The 24717-nt window shown below is 36.4% G+C and overlaps 1 protein-coding gene across 42 annotated transcripts in view; it reads right to left on the bottom strand.

The window, feature by feature from the left end:
• Positions 1-24711, bottom strand: part of CAMK2D (calcium/calmodulin dependent protein kinase II delta) — a 161617-nt gene extending 136906 nt beyond the window's left edge. For all 42 annotated transcript variants that reach the window (XM_026847789.1, XM_026847791.1, XM_026847802.1 and 39 more), the window contains exons 1-2: positions 24644-24711; positions 24193-24287 (exon numbers count right to left, since the gene is read on the bottom strand). In XM_026847789.1, the coding sequence (XP_026703590.1) occupies positions 24193-24287; positions 24644-24711 (163 nt within the window). The remainder of the gene's footprint in view (positions 1-24192; positions 24288-24643) is intronic.
• Between the last annotated feature and the right edge of the window lie 6 nt (positions 24712-24717).

The raw sequence follows: 24717 nt of genomic DNA, 5'->3' as shown, positions 1-24717 counted from the left end.
GGGGGGGGGGGGGGGGGAACCAACAACAAACCCAAACAAAACAGGAGAAAAATACTGTCAAAAGCAAATATTTCAAATCTGAACTCAACAAAGACAACTTAAGTATCAAAAGGAGTGGAATGTCACCCAAGGATTCAGACCAGGTTGAAATACGGACTTTTATGCTCAAAACCATTCTATGAGCTGTCAAGAAAAAGTCTCTTAAAGAGTGAGTTAACCTTTGATCAAAAAAGCTAGTCCAACTCATGTTCACTCAGTGTTAAAATTCTTTGGCTCTTCAGATGACTCTAGAGATTAGCATATCAGTAAACAGCCAACAGAGTGAGCAATTTCAATAAAGATAGAAGACATTAAGGTAGCTTTGTTGCAAATCACATTATGATCATACCCAGAGGGGGGGGGAAAACCCCAACACAACCAAAAAACCCACCTCTAAGTAATAATTACTGCTTTCTAAATTATGAACTATCGTTAATATCTAGGTAATTTTGCCTGCACCTGACCAAGCTTTTTGGGTGCTGGAAGGACTTTTTATTTATTTACTCTTTTAATAATCATATCATCTTGCATTCAAGCTGAATAGTGGCTACTACTGAATGTGTACAGTAGCAGCAGGATAAAAATGCCTAAAAAAATAAAGGTGTAAATTTGATTTATTAAAATTAAGAAAAAAGGCCTCTGGTAGATAATCTGTAAAAGCCTACAAAGCTACATGGATCATTCAGCTATAGTGAATATGCTGGCAGTTTTCAGTCACTGGATATCAGAATCACACAGTTCAATACTTATACTTAGAATGTAAAAGCATTTACATTGCTTTCAACATAAATATTGAAGAATCTTTTACTCCTTAGCTCTGATTAATGTTGGGTTTATATTTAGCTGGTGCCTCTTTATGACCTAGAAACATAACCTGTCAAAGGGGGTGGGGGAAAGGTAAACACTTAATTTTGAGTAAAAGACAGACTAGACAGAAATATTATTCAGTTCCTTTAGGCTAAGTAAGTTTTCTTCTTTAATATTCAGAAGAATATTAATCTAAAAATTAAAAAAAAAATATAGCACTCCTCCTCCAAGTTTAAATGGAGTCAAGAATTCATTCTGACTGACAGAAAAGAAGAATGTTCCTCTTCAGAAGTACATTCAGTTCCTCTATAATACCCAAGAACTACAGTGTTTCCCATCCACCTTCCTCCACAAAGTTCAGCAAGATTTTGGTTGACAATTTGGGCAAAAGATATCAAAGTTTCTTAAGGAAGTTTCTCAACTGTCCATTTTCCTCTAGAGGAACTGGGGGGGGTGTGTGTGTGTGTGTTATATTTTTGGTTTTGGTTTTCCCCTCCCCTCTTCCGCTTCCAAATCAGAAGAGCTTGCTCATCATGTTTCACGGAATCATTCAGGTTGGAAAAGAACCTTGGTATCATCAAGTCCAACCATCAGCCCTACTCTGCAAAGTTCTCCCCTACACCATATCCCCCAACATCTAATCTAAACGACCCTTAAACACATCCAGGGATGGTGACTCCACCACCTCCCTGGGCAGCCTATTCCACTGTCTGACCACTTTCTGTGAAAAATTTTTTCCTAATGTCCACTCTAAACCTCTCCTGTTGCAGTTTAAAGCCATTCCCTCCTGTTCTGTCAGTAATTACCTGTGAGAAGAGACCAGCACCAACCTCTCTACAATGTCCTTTCAGTTAGTTGTAGAGTGATGAGGTCTCCCCTCAGCCTCCTCTTCCTCAAGCCTAAACAGTTCCAGCTCCTTCAATCACTGCTCATAGGATTTGTTCTCCAGGCCCTTCACCAGCTTCGTTGCCCTCCTCTGCACTTGCTCCAGCACCTCAGTATCTCTCTTCTATTGAGGTGCCCCAAACTGGACACAATACTCAAGGTGTGGCCTCACCAGTGCAGGGGGACTATCACCTCCCTACTTCTGCTGGTTGCACTATTTCATTGCACTTCTGAAATTTTTAAAACTTTACATATCTCTTCACCTCTTGACTTGTTCAGAAAAAGATTCTACTTCACCTAATTATTCCAAAATAAGCTTTTCTGTCTTACCCATGTTGAAATTTGTCAAGTTAACGAGGTACTCAGAGATATCTAGCTTCATTTACAAGCATAAAGCACACAGAAATATTTTATCCAAACTCACCAGTCATTCTTTGAAATCATTCTATTACCCAGCAATATTCTGTCATTCTAAGAGAAATAACTGACACCAAGGCTGCTTCATTAACAGTGAAAATCTTCATAAAGAGACTGTGTAGTGGAAGGTCTGAAAGCACATGAAATTATTTACTAGGTGGCATCACTGAAGCCGTTTTAAAATCAGTAATGTAAAAAAAAAAAAAAGTTAAATGGCAATAACATTTTTGCTTTTGGCAAAAAGACATGTTTCCTAGTTTTGCCAGAAAGGTAAGAGCAGCTATCATAGAATTCTTTAAAATAACCTCATATGAATAGCTTAGCAATTTCTTTAAGAAGAGTTTATGCAGAGAAGTAATTGCTGAAGAACTTCCTCAGAAGATTTGTACATCTATGCAGTAACTAATGATAGCTTACAGGCACACTTAAGTATGGAAGGAACAGTAACCTGAATGTTTAATGTGAAAATGACCTTAAGCTACATGAGAGTGACTTCTCAATGAAACTTGAAGTGATAATTTCTGCTCCTCAGTTAAGTAGCCTTTTCAGAGATTGGTGTTATCTTTTACACATGCTTTTTACCGTCTATCCAAAAAGCATCATTTGATTCAAATGCAGTCATCTTTTCAATGAGTTTCCTGTGAAAACATGGTGTATATATAAACATATACTAGGTAACTATAGCAGAAAAAACATCCTTTCCACTTTACAATCTGCCTCCTAGCATTAATATGTTCTTGTGAGCAATTCTGTGCAGCACAAGGACATTTTCTGTCCCTTGAAGGTTGATTCTGTAGTGTCGTGGCAAAGCATCATAAGGAAAGTGAAACAGCTAATATGCTTCCACATCTTTCCAACATCAGAACTAACAAAACCACACTCTTGTTCCATCCTTTCCCCCTCTATTTGCTCTTTTCTCCTGCTGATTTTCTTTATGTTCACAAGCCACCTCTGTCTCATGTAGAATGTACAAATGTAGGAAGAGGGGTGAAAAAACATAGCAGGGCTATTGCTCACAAGAAACAAGTATTCCATAGGACTCAATATGAATATTTTGCAAAATTTAAAAGATATCCAATAGCTAAATTGTCCTAGCAGCCAAATGAGCCTGTAAAAGCCTATATAAATATCCATTTCAGCCCTCTAAGGCGGCATATGTTGTTAATGCTGTACCTATAAATATCTTGAGGGAATAGTTGTGAAGGAAAAGGCCTGTGCAGAGCAACTAAGGAGCTTATCAGACAGAGATAATCCCTTTCAGGAACGTACAAAGACATTGAGAAAGGTGAACAAGCATTACAAGATCTGTATTTCATGGATAACATGTGGCACCTCTGTAGCAATAGATCTGAAAACCAGGAACCATGGCAAGCACCCTATGTCAGACTTTCATTAAGAGGAGCTAAATTTGGTAATCTCCTCTGCACGACACCTTATTCACTAACAGTAGTTGCGTCACAAATCTCACCGCAAACAGGAATACATCATCCCAGGTAGAAGTGTGGCTTGTTTCTCAGACAAGTATTTTGCAGCAGTTAAGCAGCACATTACTCCCTGACTCTCAAGAAAAATTCTGTCAGAAATAATACTGTTTAAAGAACACTGTAGATGTTTTATGGTCACATGATCAGTCATTTTAAATACAGCATGTCAAGCCTGAACAAAATTAGGACAAAAAGCAAAACAGCCTTTCACCTTTCATCACCATTACCCTTCTCCCCATTAAAAAAAATACTGAATATTTTCAACATCAGTTACTCCTAGCTTTTCACAGAGTTTTTAATATTGATCAAAGCACTTCATCCTCTGAGTCTTAAGATTTTGAATATTGCTCTAGGCTATTTTTAGTCAACTAATGGCATAAAAATTACTCCATTTAAAGAGTGTTTTCGCTTGGCATATAACACAGGTTAACGCAGTATTAAATGGACACCAGAAGTAGTTCATTTCTGCAGATAAGATGACTTTTTAAGCACTTAGTTTTAAAACATCTTAAGAGTAAACCAGAAGCCTTTAACATTTCCCTTCTGGATTTAAAACTCAGAGATAATAATCCAAAACAAGACATTCTGTACTACACCTCAGCCCTTTCAAATTTTTGATGGATTTTATATAATAGTGTTTATAAGTGAAACTTATAGTGACTGTCATGCTTGTGCCATATCAGCAGTAAGAGAAAAAATGACTCATCATATAACTGTAGATGACCCTTAACATGACTGCACCTGAAGCTGCAGAAGGCTCCAACAGGCAGGCAGAGTACAAGCAAGGTGCCAAATGTGTAACTTGCTTGTTATTCTGTTAACCACCACACAATTGTTTAAAATCTCTCAGTCTGCTTCCCAGCGCTACCGGCAAAGAATTTCTTCCTCTCCATGTCCCAAAAGGAGAGGCAAGAAAGAGACATAAGAGTTTAATAGGAAAATGATTTAATCAAACCAGTAACCAGTTTACAGCTTACATAGATAGTTCACACAGCAGCACGCAGAAAGGACAACCTATGTTAAAATCCAAGGACAGAAATCTCATTTCCTTCCTCTCAATAGCAAACCTTTCACATGGCTTTTTAGTGAAGGGCCACATTCTAATAAGATTTTTCAGTACTATTATTAAAAAAAAAAAAAAAGTAAAGATGCTCAGTTCTATCATTAATCAATTGCACACTGGCTTTCTTTATCTCTTATTTTTATAGTAAACATACGTAACATCCAACAAGCCTAAATTACCCTGGTAATTGATCCATGTGCTACAGTGATACATAAAATGTCACATCTCAAATTAACCAAACTACCAACTGGCATTATCTGCCAAATCTATTACATAGACTAATAACATGGACTACTAACGCATTTGTTTTTATTAGAACTATGCAATCACTGAGTAAACCAAGATGATCACTATTTTGTGTTTGAAATGGATTTGAAATGATGTTTTAGCAGAGTATGTAAACACAAGTAGATTTAAGGTATGTTTAGTCCCATGGATTATTCACAGGCTTCAAGCTATACAATTATCATGCTGAAACCAGGATCTAAAGCTTCCTAAATAACAGTTTCACCTCCTTACAATTTGATTTTTAACATTATGTAATATCAAATTTCACTGATACTAAAAGTACTACCACCAAAGCCTTTGGTAAAATGACAGTGTGTATCTTTTTCTTGAAGTAAGCCTTCTTTCCAAGCTATTACTGAGTAACCCCTATAATATAGAAGATTTTTATATTACTAGTATTCTAGAGGTGGGAAGATACTAGCTCTGGTTCTTCACTTCAAAATTAACATTCCTCATTGGAAAGCTCTATACGCATCATTAATCAAATAGGTTGGTAGCAGATATTTCAAAAATCTAAAACATAGTGCAGTTCAAGAAGTAGGAAGTGTATAGCAATTCTGTGGTCTAAGAATGACTGGCTGGATACAGATTTTGGTGGAAAAGTGTCACTTGGGACAATTAATTTTATACATTAAAATAAATCAGATGTCTTGTTTCAAATCTACCAACATGACCTCAACAATAAAAAAACCACCCAAAATACTAGTCCTCCATCTAACAGAGCAGGATGATATACACTAGAAAATCAGACACCCGAGATTTACTCCAAGAATATCCCTGGTAAAAAGAAAGCTTATACTGGCAAAAACTTTCCTGCCAGGAAAGGTCAGCCAACTTCTAGGTAAATGAATATTTGTATTAAAATGTAAACAAGATCTATATGAAACCTTCATTGCAACTACTGAATCATGGAAGTGTATTACAGAGTTTCAGGTGCTATTTTACATCTATCAAATAGGTTATATATTAATCAAATTATTATCTGACAAGACTAGTTGTAAAACTGCTCTCATCATCCACGTTAACCACACACAAACAGCCCACATCCATTAAAGAAACAGCAAGACAAAAGGTACTTAGCACTGGACATAAAGGAGGTTTGAGAAGATATTTTTGAACAGACTGTCTGAAAATTCTTTCCATAGTTCATTTACTAGAATCAGCGAATATGCTCTACTAATCAGAACAGTTAAAGTTATCTTTATTTGGCTCGACGTCGCCTGGATGAGTGGCAGTAATGCTATACATACATGAAATATTTGTGACATATTCTGCAATTTTCCTATTGGTTCCAGTGTTAATGGGGATAAACCACTGACAGACTACTTCTAACGGTCACTTGCTGTGTAACAAATCTGAAAAGTGTACACATAATTGTTAAAGTTACATGCATGCTTCAGAAAGGAACAGAAGTTGCAATTTTATAGGCTGTCATCTGTCAATATTACAGTACAGATTTCACCCACATGTTCTGACCAGTTTAAACTCTCCTTGGATTGAGCTGAAGCTGGTAGAATGATCACCCTCAGAATCCTGTATTTGGTTTGTCACATGATGCAGTGTTACAAACACATAAACAGAATTACTGACATAATTTTAGTCATTTGCTTATTTTTTAAAAGACGAAGGACAACTCTGAAATCAGACCTCTATACCATGAATTTTGTTGTTTCCTAAGGGCAGTTCTCTGGTTCCTGATTTAGTTCCTGATGTTCAAGAAGAATCACTGGAGAAGTACACAAGAGTGAAAATATAATATGCTGTTTCCTAAAAGAAACATCAGAAATCAAAAGTTAAAGGAAATACTTGGTCTTTTACTGTAATTTCTTTGGCAGAGGGTACAAGAAAGCCATCTGCCATTTTAATAGCATTGCCTCCCCATCTGTCCTTGGCACTGTGCAATTGTATAAACCCAAGTTTCAGAAATTATTCTTTAAAGTTAATTCTGCTGAGACAATGAATCACAAAAATGTAGTCCAGAGGAGGAATTATACGTCATTATGATATCAAACACAGCACACCATAACAGTGCAACAAAAACACAGTACTAAATTGATCATGACACTGGTGATAAATGCAGCAAAAAGCTGTCATCACAGTAAACTACACTGCCCTACCCTTTGGCTCTGATGGACATGGGGGATTACACTGAATCTTATAATGCAAAGATCAGACAAAGAAGAGTTCATCATGGGTTCTTTGCAGATCCCTGCCTTGCTGTGCTTCCAAAGCTTCAGAGATTTTCGCCACAGATTATTATTAGGACATGAAAAGACATTCTTAGTAAGCTGCTGCACACTTTAGCTTTCTTAACTACCACCTCTGTAGTAAAGGATGACGTAAGATCTCAAGAAAGCTACAGTTTCTGAATTTTATTTTTAATTTTCAACCTGCTGTCACCGAACTGCTACAATGATTGCTGTTTGCCATTTGTCAAAACACTAAGTTTCCATTTTCGACTTCCTTATTAGTGGGGTTGGGTTTTTTCTTTTTGTTGACAATAAGAAAACCAGTGACATTCGGGTAATGACAAGAGACTCACATTAAAAAAAAAAAAAAAAAATTTTTTTTTTAACTTTTTTTTTTTTTTTTTTTTTCAATTCGACCTCCAAACACTCTCAAAGGTCTGTAGATTCTTCAATAAGTTAGTTAGTCCTACCTCAAAAAAGATAAAAACCACCAGCTGGCAAAGGTTTATGCTTCACAGAATGCTGTAAGCAGGCAATAAAACTGTAACTAATTGCATAGTTAACTATGAAGCTTAATTTTCCCACCATCTTTAAAAGTTTCTTTCCCCCTTCTATAATGAACCTTTGCAAATTTTCAAGTCAATTAAAGGAATAACATTACAACTACTCAAACCAACTCTGAGAACTTGATGACAGGTTTGACAACATCGCTCACTCCTGCGCAGCCCTTCATTTTTATATTAGGCAAGAAAGCTTAGTCATTAAGGAAAACTTCAAGTGCATTTGCAATGCTTGTCACTCAACAATCCACCACAGAATATCAATTTATTTAATCAGAGTCAGGCTGAAGTAGTGGCAGACCATTTTATTCAGCTGTTTTATAGAAAGCCTCATGAAAATATGAAAAATGTTCCCACGCTAATAAGGTAAAGGTAACACTGTAAATGAACAATTAAATATTGCAAAGCCTTATTCTGCTTTATATTTTGAAATGAGATCATTCAAGATAAACCTTTAATAGTTTACTATTGAATACTCTATTATCAGCAGACAGTTTTTCTTCATGCGTTTTTCTTAAGCTCTTATACTAGAATGACACAATAATGGGGTGCCAGGATAATATATTCACATCTTGAAAAGGCAAAACTACCAACAAAAACCAGGTTAAATGAACATCACACTTTCCAGATAAGAGAACCAGCCTTTTTTCCCCCCTCCAGATTTTTAATCCTTTAAAATAACCACGAAGTTTTCTCTCTTGGTGATTCTTACCCATGCCAATGCTTCCCTTTCTCTAGAATCTCTTCTCTATCTGGCAGGTATTCCCTATTCACACAATAGAAGAGCCCCTGGTATACCATGAGATTCCAGCCGTCACCCCACATATTATTTTTACATGATATAACTAAGTTAAAACTGAAATTCAGAAAGCTGAACTAAAACTAAAGCAGCATGGATTTCTGGTAGGAAGGGGTAAATGTTACCATGAAAGAAAAGCAACCTTTACCACAGACTAAAAATATGTTTGCAGTATTGGAGCAGACTTACGTTCAAAGAATAAGAGTGTAAAATAAAGCCAGGGCAAATCTAAGCTCAGAAACACATTTGTAGTTTCCAGAAGAGTTCTGGTAAAAGTGTGCAGCTTGCAGTGCTACTAGCTGAACATTTAAGGTGCTTAAATGCTGTACCTCAAATTATTTTGGTCAAAAAGTATATCAGAATTGAAATATATCCAAAACCTAAGCATATTCAACTCAAATAAACATGTATTTTAAAAGAGGATTTTCTAATATTGTAACTATGAGTACTCTTGTTCCATTGACTATTCACATAACACAGAAAAGGAAAACAAGCATATTTCAAGAAAAAGGAACACTATGAAAGAGACAGCATTTAAAATAATCAGATTACATTGTAATGAGGTTATAAGGGACCCATCTCAGAGATGGGATATAACAAATTCAATCCAAAACAAACAAAAACCCTACCAAAACAAAACCAAAAAAGCCCCCAAACCTACACATGCCAAGCTCAAGACACCTGTTTTATAAACCTTCTCAAGCAGCAGACTTGACAACAATGTCCCTCAAACCAGGAGCTATTTAATAACTTAAAAAAATTTATGGAGTAAACGTGTAAGAGAAGGATATTTGAAGAGCACAGATTCTGACACTATACATATCCTTCTATTATCTCACCAGAAGTTGCTAAGGATACAGGTACTAGACTAAACATTATTGGGTTACAGCAGTTGAAGAAAATTGCCCACCAATGGAATTTCCTGACTGTATGCAGTTAAGTCTGCCACAGTTGCAAAATAAATCACGTTAGCTTAAACATAATCTACTGAGGTCTTCAGACCAAGTCTATGTGTACATTCTCTTTGACAGTTCCTCCACAATTATTTTTTTTTTGGTGAAGAAATAATCAATATGTTAAGAACATAGAGGGAGGGGAATCCTTCAAAGACATAAAACATCAAATGAAATGCTTGCATTCTGTGCACCTCGGCATGCAAGTCCAGAAGATTTAGTCTGCAAATACCCCAAATTCACACAAATAATTTTATATAGCTATATATCAGGATGTCATAAAAACCTTCTGGTTAAATTAGTAGTAAAATTCCCAAAGGAGCTGACAATCTCTGCTTAAGACAACTGTTAGGTTTTTTACCTCTTATTTTGAAGCCACTTTCAGTAATTCAGAAAGATGTTGTATATGCACTAATGTAATATAATTTAAAAGATTTTTTTTTTCCACAGTCACAGCTAAGATTATTCAGTAACTCTGTGTTACCAAATACAGATTCAGGTGAGTCAACTTCAGATACCTGAGGCTTTGATGTGTTACTAAGGTTTTTAAGAGGAATGCAATTGTAGCATTAGGTATATAGCTCTATTCACATTCTCATAATGCTATTTTCTATTCATAATTTGCATGGTCTGAGGAATATTTAAGACATGAAAATAAAGAATATGCATCTGATTCAATTGATTTCTACTGCTGAAGTCTGACAATACTAGTATTAACTTGGTATGATTGTAAAATTCTATTATTTACTAAAGGAGCTGGTGCTAATTCTGAATTATCGGACTTGTTTCACACCTCTTATTTGTATTTTTTTTTCCTACCTTTTCTGTAGAACTATGTCTTCAGCTTGAAAAACATTCTAAAAGGGAGCATTACTCTCTTTATAGAGATTTCTTTCACCTTCTCCTTGTAAATGAGGATGACCCAGGACAGGGAGAGCACAGGGAAAAACTTAACAAATTATCAAAACACTTTACTAAAAATAATAGGAGCTCTGGTTGTTGTTTTGGTTTTAATAATCAATAAAAAACTGATACTAGAGAGATTTAGTAACAAACCCAACAGCAAGGGACACACTTCTACCTTAGAAAATCAAGTCACTCAGTCAACCTAAATATTTACAAGAACAAGAAAGCTTAATATTCCATTCATTTAAATATATTCCTCCCATATTTATAAAAACACCTTTTTTTTTTTTTTTTTAAAAAAAAAAGGTTATGCCAAACAGCATGTGACTTTTTGTGAAGCTTTCTGGTTTAGTACCAATAAATATTTTTGTTTAAAATTCTGTTTCATGTAGCTTTTAATAAAAATTACTATTTTCTGTATAGGAAAGTAAACATGACAGATGCAAACCTAGTACTAATCTCATGAACGCTTACACTTGTTAGCAGAATTCAGTATGTTAGTTGTTATATTTATCTGTATTGCTAAATAAACAACCACAGTTGATTTGTGTAAAATCACCTCATTTTGAAGATCAGATCATAGAAACTTAATATAACTATAATGAACTTTTTTGTTCCAAAAAGACATGTTCACTGAGTTCAATATTTGAAATCCACCTACTTAGCCCTTACTTCCGGAAGCTCTAGCTGCACTTTACTGGGGAACTGGAACCAGCATCAAGTGCCCAGATCCCATGGAAAGCTCAGGGAAGCAAGGTGCCTCCTTCACCTCTCTCCCAGAGCAAGCTCTAATGGGCAGTGCCACAGAGCACTGGCACGCTCACCTGAGAAAAGCAGCATCTAGGTCCTCTTACACAGTCCTTCAGACCAACATGCTCACTGCTAAAATTTCCTCAAAAAATGCTACAAATACAAACCAGCCAAGAGAATTACACACAGCACAATTCATGTAACCAGAAGCTTACATGTTTTTCCCTGTTGAGGAAGTTTCTGCTGTCTATTATCATAACTTTATGAAACACCAGTTGCCTATAAACTAGAGTTTGAGAAACGCTAAAGGAAGGTACATCTAAGAGGAAAAGAAAAAAAAAAATGTCCATGCAATGCACTCAGAAAAAACCTCAAAATCCACATTTAACTAGTTAGGCATTTTTACACACTATATTTTATTGACTGAACCAGTTGACAACAATTAGCAACATTTTGAAAGTGTTTCAGTTTATTTAGTGGGTGATCAATACAACTTTTCTTTAAACAATGAACTAAGCTACTGTAAGTACATTTGCAGAGTTTTCATTTTCTTTAGCCATTTTGTTGAATAGACGAGCATCTGTGGTTGCAGAAACAAAAGTCAACACTCAGGAACTATTCCTAATTTAGCTTCATTTCAGAGAGCTATTTTCACAGCAGTTTCCACTCGACCTTGCACAGAGGTGAGAGTAATGGCAGGCTGTAGAAAGCTACTATGTCAGAAACTGAACAACATGCCTGTGATGGAAAGAACTGGTTTTTGACTTAGTTCTCAAATATACATGATCAAAAAAAAAAAAAAAAAAAAAGCAAAGAAAAAACATCTGCCTACATCTATGTATATCAGTTACTGGCTGGGTACAGCAAGTCCTCTAAAACATTACTCAGGAATTGTTTCAGGCAGGGATCAATGCCTCCTTCAAGACTCCATTGTTTAAGATGTAGACATAAAAAAAATGAGACACCTGGGGATTAGTGAAAATAGAGATTACCAAACCAGCTTTGAAATTGGTAGGAAACTGGTAAAAGCAGTGACAGGAAATGTAGTGATGAAAGAGAAAGCTGAAGTGAAATTACTAAATAAGTTCCTTCAGTATTGGTCTCAAAATCAGTCAAATGAATCTGTAAATAAACACTGGAATTTACCAGACAAGATTCTCCCATGAAGTCACTGGTGATTACTAAAGCCACTCATGAGACCTCACCTAATTTATTTTTTTTTTTTTTTTCTGGTCAATTCCAGTCCCCCAGTCCAAACAGTCATTCATTCATATATATATATATATATATATATATATATATGCACATGTGTGTATATATATATAAATTAGCTTACAGCATACATAAGGAAGAATGGCCATAATAATGGCAAGTCTGTCATACAGGACAAGTTAAAGGAAAATGGCTGTTAAAAAAACAATGGAAATAAAATCATCCTTGATAAATGAACTGATGAAATATGAAGAATTCTCTGAAGGACAACCTAGGCACAGACAACAAACACTGTTCATTAATAAATTTGGACTGTAAATGAAAAAAATCTTCAAAGCAAATGAGTGCAGTACTAAATTCTCTCTTCAGTAAACCAAAAAGAACTAAGCCCCTCACCTCCCCAGTTAATTTTATGATAGAGCTTGATTACTGAATGAGATTGTTTACTCTCTTGAAGGACTTGACTTCTCCTTGGATACACTTTAATTTTATTTCCAATTTTTCACCTAAAGACACTCCAGGTGACAGATGCTCAACTGTTCCATTAGCCTGTAGAAGTCTGACAGTGGATAAATGTGATTTGAAAGTGGGAAGTTCAGTTTCAGCTAGACTGAATCTGTTACATGAAACAAAAAACAACAACAGACCACTGATTTAAAAAAAAAAAAAATCTGATTAAACTTGACTTTTGAGTATTAATAAATGACCAATCCCTACCATTCATAACTATCTAAGGAAGAAGATAGTTGGAGACAGAGTGAAATCACTCCTATTTAAAGGGGATAGAGAGGAATCAATCCTATTTAAAGGAAAATGTTTTTTCAAAATTTTGTACTTTAAGAAATATGAACTTTGTTGAGATGTGACAACTTCGAGATTTATATGGCTACAAGAACGTCCTGTGACCAAAATAAAACTAATTTGAAAAATAAGGATGGAATATTAAACCTCATGATTTTGAGACTTAAAAAAATCTCTACCTATTAAAGATTTGAAATACATCTATCTCATGAGTTCTTCTCCCCTTCAGGTTTTCTAAAACCTTCTCTGAGATATGCTGAGTTTACCACCATTAGTATGCAAGGCTAGCTGCATCATTGATCTGGTCCCCAAAACATCTGTAATATTAACACACATCTCCTAGGAGGGGGGATGGACCACATAAGCAACTTCTACTCGTGGAAAATTAAACTCATTAGTAAATGTGTTTTGATTAACAAGGCATTGGAAGCAATTTATTACTTAATTTAGCTAGATAGATCATGTTAACCACAAATAAATAAAAATCTAAAGACACCAATTCTTGCCCTCATTACAAGTAAAATTACTTTAGTTAATAGGTCTTTTAGCATGAAACATTTCCTACAGCAAACAAGCTGGCTGGGTACACACAAGCTCTGCCAAATCTTTTCCTGCATCTAGCATGTGTGTACACACACACACACACACACAGAATGCTATACTAGTGGTTGGGTTTTTTTTCTTCTTTCCCCTCCCAAAATGCAACAGCTGTGAAAGACCATAAAGTGCTGTATGTATAAAAGAAAGTTCACTGGGTTTTGGAAGCTCTTCCATCCAGCTCCAGTACACATCATCTTATAAATCTTACACTTCTAAAAGACCACTGGGAGACTTTAAATGAAAGGGTAAGCAACTAGAAATGTTTTTAAGATGATCAAATTTACTAAGGATAAATGATGAATATCAGCAAAAGCACCATGGAAAGATGCAGAAATCTGACAGAAAACAGGCTGATTTTTTTTTTCCCCTCTTTCAGGGTGGTGATACTAAAAAGCCCTGAAAGAAGGAGGTATTTTTATGCCATGATCAGCAAGGCATTTAGTCCCATGAGCACATAGCAATGCAATCCTAACCACAATTTCATAGCTCTTCATGCTGTGTAAAGAGAGCAAATACTAAGCAATCTACTTTACACCCGAATTTCCTTCTATTAATTTTAGAAGTAATATACACAGTATAAAAAACACCAAGGTGAGCTTTATATTTTCATAGCTATTTCACAAATAACCAAACCCCATAGTTTTTGGACAGTTGGTTTCTGTACTTAGATTTACTTGCATCTTGGATACACTTAACATTTGTAGCATCTTTCTATAAAAAAAGGTGGAAAACAAGACTTTAACTGCTATTAATAACCAAAGCTCAGCAGCACCTAGAGCTGCCCCAGGGGAAACTGAAGGTCATCTCCCCAGCACTGCAAAATCCTCCCTACAAGGCAGTAATAGCAACAGAATTCTGTCCCTGTTATACAATGTTTTAACCAAATATACGATGTATCTTCACTTACAGGAGAATATGAATAAAATCAGACAAATTAATAAAAGTTTCAAGAGAAACATTTGAATCTGGTGACTGTTTGTTCTAATAAGAAATAGCCTATTAAAACCATTCCTACAAGAAGTCTCCCAAATCAAAATCGTACCTAAGCAGTAGCTTGAAATATGCTATGTAATACAAATAACTTTGAGGCCTCCCTTGACTGATTAAATCACAAACCTATCTCTCCAAGAGGTTAAAATTTAAATGAAAGCTTAGGCTTGGCAAATCCCATCAGATTGTCAAATATGGATATTATGTAGGAACCCCATCTGTTCATGCAGCAACATGAATATGCAACGTGACTGTTGCTGCAACACTTGCATTCACATTGCGGAAAATTTACAAGTAAGCAGTTCCTGACTATAATTAAATCAGGAACAAAGTTCTGAAAACACACGCAGTAGATTGCTTGCCACAAACACGAGCTTTGACTAAGTTTACGTTTCTCTTCCTCTCGTGTGCTGAGATGATAAAACTTTACAGCAGAGGTGTGTTATCCTTCCCACTTACATTGAGGTTTGTTAATCTTCCTTGCTGGGCAAGGTACACTGTTCATTGTGGTGCAGGGAGAGGAGAGTGTTCCTAAGACCGCTTTCTGCCACGTGACCCAGTGCATTGCCCATAATGCGGTACAAAGCAATTAACATTTTCACAGGTACAGAGAGCTGCCAGCTGGAGGCCACAGGGTTCAAAGAGTTGTTGGGAAGAGCTCTATACTTGCCTGCGGACTATACACATAGTAACTGTGAACTAACTTTCTCATCACGGTTTGGTATATTCTTCAATATACCTTACATCTGTCAAAATTCATGCATGTGCTCACTCAATCCAGAAAACATTCAATTCATACCATCTTTTGGGGGGTTTTGCTTATAGATCAGATTCTGAAGTTTTTTATTCCCCACATAATAACCTCTGACTAAAGATGGGTTTGGGTAAAGTTCTACATCCAGTGGAATGAAACCACAGCCATGTTTTCCACAGCACTACCAACTGTGTGTTGGCAGAGTAAAAACGGATTCACAATAAAAAGAACCAACTGTAAAAGGAACATTTAGGAGGGGGGGGTGTGAGGCTATCCAATTGACAACCTAATTGACTGATTTGGCTGTAACTGAGCAGAAGAAACCATGTTGTGAACTTTTTCAAGAAGTATGATCTGCATTCCAGGTGAAAGTGACTGCCAAAACGTAAAGTAATTCTGTTTTTATGGATGCCAGACAGTTCTCTTGGAAAGCATCACCAGGATGTAAACTTGCTGTAGCAGCGTATAAATTCTTGTTTAGTGGTAAGAATAAAAAAAAATATGCCTCACATCACAAGATGAAATGTTTCATCTTGACCAGCAAATATCTACAGCATCGCATTTACATTATTAAATAAAATCTACTTTGTTACTTTTGAAAGTTTTGGAGATTTGTTTTTTTAAATTAAGCCTGCATGCTTTATTATCATCCAAATTTCCTGTGAAATACTTGCTACTTACAAGAGGTCAGGAATTCACACAATAGAAGCTACCTTAAATCACAATGTAGGCAAAGTTCCCTTCTACCAAATACAACTAACTTAAACCAACAGTTGCACACTTATCTGCAATAGCTTGCTCAGCATATTCCCTATCATTCTCTAGAATTAAAAACCTAATTACAAAAGATATTTGCTCTAGCACAGTTTATGCTTCTTATGCTTGCATAAATTCCTTCTCCTCAGGTTGACTCTCAACTACAGCTAGTCTTCTATCCAGTGGCATCTACAGAAGCAACACATTCAAAAGAAACAAAGTAAACTCTCAGTTCAGCAGAATATATCCAGCAGCTTTCAATCAGATGCAACAGGAATTAACAGGGCTGCAAAGCTTTAAAATGAATTTTCTAATTCAAACAACTGAAACTCAATGCATTTCAGAACAAGCTGACAACAAATCTAGAAAATGACATTGGATAACAGCACAACTGTCTCTCCTGGAAAAAAATACTAAAACCACGTCACACAAATTCCCCACTCTCTCTGATACCATGCACAAGACATTTCTCATAATACTAGGATTAAACAGAGGAGGAGTTTGCACAAACATGCACACAACGATATACACAGAATTCAGTACATACAAGGAATAAACAGACAGATTGGATTTGTGTGTCTCTAAAACATAGCAGATGTTTCTTCAAATTCAAGGCATGATCATTTTTAATAAGGAATTAAACACAAGGCACTTCTATCGTTAGGTTTTTGTTCTCTATTAACTGAACAGAGGAAGTTACGTTCCCCACAATCTTTTTAAAATCGCCACAATATCCTTACAAAGCATTTGACAAACATGCAGTAATGTGTATGAAGGAGGAAGCTGGACCCTGACATATGAAACACCCTGGCCTACATTTCTCATGAGGTCAAATGAAGGACAGATACATGAAAAGCACTATTTTGGCAGTATTTACATTTGTAAAGCAAAATATTTAGCTTTTTTTTCAATCTCTCAGATCAGGCACTTCCCAATTAAATGAAAAAATGAATTAAAAAATATAGCATTCTCCTGTCTTCCAAGCAATAGGGTCACCATCCAAAACAACAATATGGTCCAAGTCAAAATGGTCACCATTAAAAAAACAACAAAAAGCCCAAAACCCCCCAACCCAGACTGTGGAATCATAAAAGTGTAAATAAAAGCAGCAGAGATGACTTCACATACTACTAACCATAACCAGAGAAAGTGAATAAATAATTTTTTAGTATTTGGACAAATATATACCTATATGTGGTAGGGCTTTCACATTATAATACCATTTTTATTTTAGTTAGGTTTTAAGACTAAGAGAGGTTTTGAAATTCGGTGCAGAACAAACCCTCAAAAATTCAGTTTCAGTTCTTCCAGGAATGAGTGTATTTCTACCTCACTCTCAATAAGGACAGATGCAAGTCACTTAAATACCTCAGCTGACCTGTAGTTTCAGATTGCAATAGACACAAACCACTGTTTCCTATGTACAGTGTTATGAGCAGACAGAAGGTTAAGCGTTTACCATTGTGCTTATTTCCTTGTTTTCATATTTCACAGAATCACAGATATTTGACCAAAAGTTTTCATTTGAAGCATGATTTGGACATAAGTAATAAAACATTACCAGGGAACACAGCTTCACAGAATCAGCAAGGTTGGAAAGGACCTTGAAGATCATCTAGTCTAACCGTTAACCTAGCACTGACAGTTCCCAACTACACCATATCCTTATCTGCAAGTTGACCCTACTCTTAAAACACCTCTTGGGATGGGGACTCCACCACCTCCCTGGGCAGCCCATTCCAATGCTACTTCTCTCAGAGCAGGAGGAAAAGACACATCCATGTTTCAGTATCAGAGTGCAGATGCAGAAGCTGAGTAAAGGTGTTCGGTTCACATTTTCCTCTGTGTCTAAGTTGGCCCTTCTCTCCCAACAGAAACAATTCTGATAGTGGAGCCGTTCAGATGTGCACTTAAGTCTTTAGTTTGCAGTAAGGAAACACACTAAGTAGAAGTACACATTGGTGCCAGAATTTGCAACTTCTGACAGAAAATGGCAGCAAAACGGTAGCTGAGTAAGTCCCCAAGAATTCCTTTGTTGTTAACACTTCAGTGAAAGAGATTTGAAAGCAAAGAGAGGGTCCAGGCCAAACGAGTGGTGAAACACAATGAGAGAAAATGGAAAGACCCCACACAGATACATTCAACTGACATAATTTTAGGCATGCTTAATAATCTTGGACTTCAGACAGAAAAACATTTCTGATATATCCCCCCTGCCTCCATCAAGCTTGGTCAAACCCTTTTAATTCTCCATGCCTCCCCCAAGTTATTTTACATATTAGATTTGGGTCATGTGTCCATTGCAAACAAAAGCTACAATTCCACAAACCTCCAACCTTCAGGATAACTTGTAAGCACTCTTTTTACAGTATCACTTCAAACTATGAAGCTATATATCAAGGACATTTCTCCGAGGCATGTGACAAGGACAGCAGCAGGAGTATACTAGAATTCCTTTTACCTCATCCTCCATTTGCAAATATGTTAAAGCATGTGCTACAGTTTTAACTTCTTCTAGTACATACCTCCCAGTAAGAACACCAGCAATAAGCTTTAATGATATCAAGAGCAATACATGCATATTCATATTCTGATGTAATTTGTTTAAGGCCTATCACTGCATGAGCTATAGAGAGAATCTCCTTCTGTAAGAGCAACAGCAGTCACAACAGAGAGAAAATAAATCTCTTGCAAAAAACCTCAAAAGTGGCATTATCAAAATCATATAATATTTGCTAAGGGTAATTTAAGTATGAAGTGCCAGGAAAATTAACTTCAAATCTAGTTTAAACTGTTAGAGTAACTTACTACCAACAAAGATTCATCACAATGAGTTTCAAAGTCCTCATTCTCACTGGCATTTGAAAGTTCTTCAGATTTTCACTAAAAACAAAACATAGCAAAAGCACCAAACCTTCAAAACAGATCGCCTAACCAAAAATCTGATTTTATTTATTTATTTATTTTATAACACTCTGAGTACTCTCTTCTACTCAGAGCTCTCTGAATGGACTTAGTCTTAACAGACAGAACCAGTAGCCTGCTAAAGTATGGTAATTAGCAATTGAAACAAATACTTGCAGATAAAGATACAAACGTATCCATGTTAAATCACATCATCTATGTCAAACTGACAAGAATGCTGTGACTAAGCTTAAGAAAGAGAACATTTAAAAAAGAGCAACCACATATTAGCAGGTAAGCCTTCTTACATACTATTGAAAAACATTTTTAAAAACATTTTTAACACAAAGGCAAACATACTGCTTCTCAACAGGTAATTAACCTGAGAAACAGACTACAGTGAGATATTGAAGAACATATCCAAAATCCGAAGCTTAATTCTTGGACTCACAAAGACAAAATCTGCTTCACTGGCAACTAAACACCCTTAAGGATAGTACTCTATGTGTGGGAATAACTTCATGTGTATATAGAAAGTTAGCATTAAAAATACATGTACTATAATAAACTTGCACAGGTAAACGTGTGCTTCAGAGACTAAGATCTTTAGCTAGATTAGGTAGAATTATTTTCTCCTCCTATGGAGTACAAGAAGCCTTATTAGAGCTTGCCTTCCTGTAAAACATCTGGCACCAACTGACACAGGCTACCTGACTAGATTGAAATGTTGGTCTAGTGACACAACAAAAGTGTTTGTCTCTGCATCATGAAAAACTATGCTCAAAAATACCAGCCTATATGCATCATGTTTCATTCACCTTCTTAATATATTTTAAATCACTTTAGGGATCATGAGGCGCTCTACTTGCACAGCTTCAGTCACTGAAATGCTCTTCCCACAGCAAGGTTACTCAATACTGCCACTAAAATCCTGTTCCAAAAGGGTGGGGTTTTCAAACTCCTCACCCATCAGAGCTTGTTGCAGGGAAGTGCAATTGCTCTAGTCACCTCTGGCTATGCCTTGCATCTGCAGTCACAAGCCCATTGGAAATACTCTCTTCGAAGAGTAGGAAGATGCTGAAAAGGATTTGGGAAATTTCCTGTGAATACGGAAGGGAAATAACCAGTGAGACCTCCAAGGCTCAAAGCTTAAAAGCTCACTGAAGCTAATGGAATGGCTGGTCCCTGAAAGCTCACAAGAGCTTTTCACAAAGAAGCAATAACCTCCAGCTGATTCTTACATTACTCTTAATATGTATGCCCATAAACAAAGCAATCTGTGTTTCTGCTGCAGCAATCTAGGGGCTGGGAGAGGTGTGTCTAGGCACTATTTACAAAAGCACCCTAGAAAAGAAAACAGGCTGGAACATCATCCTCCTCTCAGACACCATTGAATCACCAAAGGCACAGTGCTTTGGGCCACCACAGAGAAAATGTCAATGGGTTACTGGCAAAAATTACACCTGATGAAAATATATTAGTAATTGATCTTTTCAAGTATGATCAGAGAAGAAAATACTTATCTTTTTTTTTTTTTTTTTTTTTTTTTTTTTTCTCAAACCTGTTAAGAAAAGGGGAATCTGTTTATGTGAAATCAATCTGTATCAAAGCCAGAAGACTCTTAAAAAAAAAAAGCTGTATAGATAACGACAAAAAGAAAAAGATGATTTGTTAATTATTTGAAACAGACATGGGAAAAGTAAAGTCACCTCACAGAAGTTCACTTTTATCTATGTTGCTTTCAACACAAGAAAAACAGAGAAGCCCAAAACAGCACACTTTAGAAACCAAGGAGCAAGAAAATCCCAACTTCATCAGATGAAATGATACAGCAAACATACATCCTTCGCTTTATTCTTAGCTTTCTGTGTGCTTGTTCACTGCTGTACTTTGTTTTAGAGGGGTATGTTACATACCTTTGTTTTCTCCCCTTTTTTAAAAATCAGCAGCATAATCAAATAGTGCAAACCTGTTGAGAACATATTCTATTGATACAAAACTAGCCATTGAAATTCTAACTTAATACTTGAACTGTAATTCAGAGTAAATGCCAAGTCAAAGCTCAGAACTTTTAAGTGCAGCATAAGAGTTCCGAATAAGAGTATATTATTCTAATAAGCAAAAGCATTTTTGCTATACTGAAATAGATTTAAATTGAAAATATTTATTTCTATTAGTAAAATCAGAAAAAGGTGGAATTGTTATGTAAAGTCAAATATTTAAAATAATAATTTCTTAAGTGTTTTTATTACATTTTGGACTACAATTTGTAAATACAAGCACAACAGATCTAAATAACAGATCATCAACTTAAAAGCACAAAGGTTACTTCTGCTAGAACAGGGGGCATAGCTTCCTTTCCCCTACAAATTAAAATGAAAGCCCATGCCTCTGCACACACACTATTAGTCTGAAATTTCCCTGTAACTATACAGGGAAACACACCTTCACCAGCATAAGTCTGTGACCAGATCAGTACCTGGGTTTAGAAGGACTACTGAAGTAAGGATTGGGTTAAATCTCCAAGAACATTTATGGCCGAGGTGGAGGAGGGATGGGGACATGAGTACTGCCATGACTGGGCTGAAGTCACCTAAATAACTTTTAATTTCATAGCTGCCTTAAGGCATTTTTATTTAGTCTTGACCCTGCCATATTATACATTGACACTGCTCTTCTTCACTCTTGTAAGCAAGAAGGCCCAAATTTGACACCGTGTTTAAAAGACTTCCAGAGAGCCTGGCACTGTAATATGGATACTCATTTCCAAGCCAAGAACCTCTTAACTCTGCTCACTGATGAAGCTCACCTCATGGAACAGTCCTTTAGGTTTACACTAGAATTGGTATTTCAAGTAAGAATTATGAAACACAAAAGTGAACTGCTACCTCATCATAAGACAGTTCGGATGTGAGTAGAATGAAACTTACAATTTAGATTTGAAAAAACAGCATCTTAGTTCTAAGCTGTATACCTATTATCAGCCAGGAGAAAGTATCACAGTTTGAGGCTTTTTAATGTTTAGTTTTTGTACCACAAATGCAACTGAAGTGCACCTTTCTACAATTAAAGAACTGCCTAATAAGGATTTGAAGATTTCTCCAAGAAGCTTGCTCTTCAAAAGCTTTTTAGTAGATTTCAAAAAGCTAAAAACCAAAACAACCACCACAAAAAACACCAAGCAAATAAAACACATCAAATATTTCTGGGATCTCTGAAAACAGAGATGGAAACACATTCTCCACATTCATGGACTGGCATCACATGTGTTCCGATAAGAAAGGATATTTCAAACTCCGTTTTTGAAGCATAACCCCTTCCTTTATGGGCTTATGTGCTAAACCTGTAGAAAAATCTCTGCGCGAATTTTTTCTCATTCCATTTTATGAGCCAAATTCTCCAGATTATGCTTCCACTGATTAATGGACTACACCAAGGACCAACTTCGTCCTGCACTAACAGTCAAAGTAGTACAAAAATTATAGCTTGAAATACAGTACATTGCAAATAATGACTTCTAAGGAAGACAAAATTTTTATTAATTTAGCCTAGCCTTTCAAGATTTATCCCATCATACATAAAACCCATAGCACATAGGTACCCTAGTGCCGATCTTGCTATAGCTTCTCATGTTGAAAGGTACCTAGATCTACGAAATCACACAGAATGTGTAGTTTATTTCAAGCATCAAAATTCAACAGTTCATGTTACTGTGCTAACAAAAAAGATGTTTTAAGAAAATTTGTGAAAATATTTTATCTTAAGTATTGCTGCTTTCCTAACTTCTCTCCCTTTAAATCCATAACTTTACAAATAAGGATTTAAAATTTAAGTACCTTTGTAAAAATAAAGGAAACCAAATCTCACAGGGATAGTATGACGACTAAAATTCAGCAAAAGGCAAAAAGTAAATTTTCACACAACTTTCATTAGCTGAAAATAAGAGTACTGACACAATGTTGAAAGATCTTTGTCAGAGAGCAGCATGTTACCAGAACATGCCATAACGTCACATGTGATATTTTATGTTTAAATTTAATGAATTAATTCAAACTGTTTACCTGCAGTGATTCCTTTGCATCAAAATCAAACCAGGTCATAAACAGGTTTTCACTCTGACACTGCTTATTCACATGATTCCACGCTCTCTACCACACCACAAATTCATACCAAAACACAGACAACGTTAGCAGAGAATAATCCATAATCTCTGACATCCTAGCGCAAGCACTCTGACTTGGATTTAAGCAACTGACATATGACCATTAAGGCTTGCTTTTGAGGACAGTAACCCACAGTATGTGTATATTTACCTCAAACATATCACAAAGATGTATCCACTGACACTGAAAATGCCTGGGAAATATTCACAGCTCACAGAGAGTACAAAGAAGCTGTACAGCAGGTATTAAGGTTGGGTTGTAAAACAGTTCATCACTCGATCAGAATGACTTGCTTCACAAATGGTGAGTTCATAAAATGGCAATTTTCTTCCTTAATGTAATTTTCTTCTCATAACAAAGTTTAGTATGAGGTAGAAGTACACTTTTTCTGATGCATTCATAGTCAGAAAGGCCTTGATGTTCATGTTTAAATGCAGTGGAAACACACAACTCAGTAAAGCTATAATATGTAAAACAAAAGCTATAATGGAAACATTATTTCCCAACCTACCTCAAAAAATCAGCTTTCAAAATGCTTGCAAGCTGATATTCAAAGTTCTCTAGATACAAAACCGAAGTGGCTACATTTTGTTACATTTAGGTTTTGTACATCTTTCCTTGAAATGTGTTACAGCGACCTCAGACCTCCACGCAGCCAATCCATGAAACATTTAACATAGAAAGAAACCAAGCACCAAGGAAATGAAAAAAAAAAAAAAAAAAAAAAACCAAAACCAAGGAAATGAGGAAAAAAAATGTATTAAGAAATGTATCGGATATTTTAGCTACTTTTATTATTTTTTTAAGGCTTACCACAAGAATGCAAAAAACGGGGAGGAGGAATCATAAAAACTAGGTTAAAATATACCCACCCCTAGCCGAAAGCTTTTTGGTGTTGATAATTTTGGCAGCGTACTCTTGTCCTGTGGTGATTTTCATACATCTCCTCACGACGGAGAACGCCCCTCTGGAAACCAAGAAGCGAACAAAGTGTCAGTCTAACTGAAACGGTTCACTGCCATTACCGGCGCGAAGGTTTTAACGGGTTTCAGCAAGAGGTGTGATGTCGGCAGAATTAAAAAAAAAACCTTGAGAGTTCTGGTCAGCGTTGATTTTATTCACCCGAACAGTAAACTCTGGTCAGAAACGCGGGTACGAGCCATACGACCGAGCCCATCCCCGCCTGCAGCCGCTGGGCGGAAGGAGGGCACATTTGCATTGCCCCAAGGCCGGCACCCACCGCGGGGACAACGCTGCGGCGGCCCGGCCCCGTGTGTCCCGTTCCCCCAGCGGCGGGGCGCGCCCGGAGGGCTCCGTCCTTACTTCCCGAGCTCCTCGAAGAGCTGGTACTCGTCGGTGAACCGGGTGCAGGTGGTGGTTGAGGCCATCATGAGGAC

This window comes from Athene cunicularia, assembly GCF_003259725.1.
Source record: "Athene cunicularia isolate RWA chromosome 4 unlocalized genomic scaffold, athCun1 chr4_part2, whole genome shotgun sequence".
Lineage (NCBI taxonomy): Eukaryota > Metazoa > Chordata > Aves > Strigiformes > Strigidae > Athene > Athene cunicularia.
The sequence above is the reverse complement of the archived record's forward strand: the minus strand, read 5'-3'. Positions and strand labels throughout refer to the sequence as shown.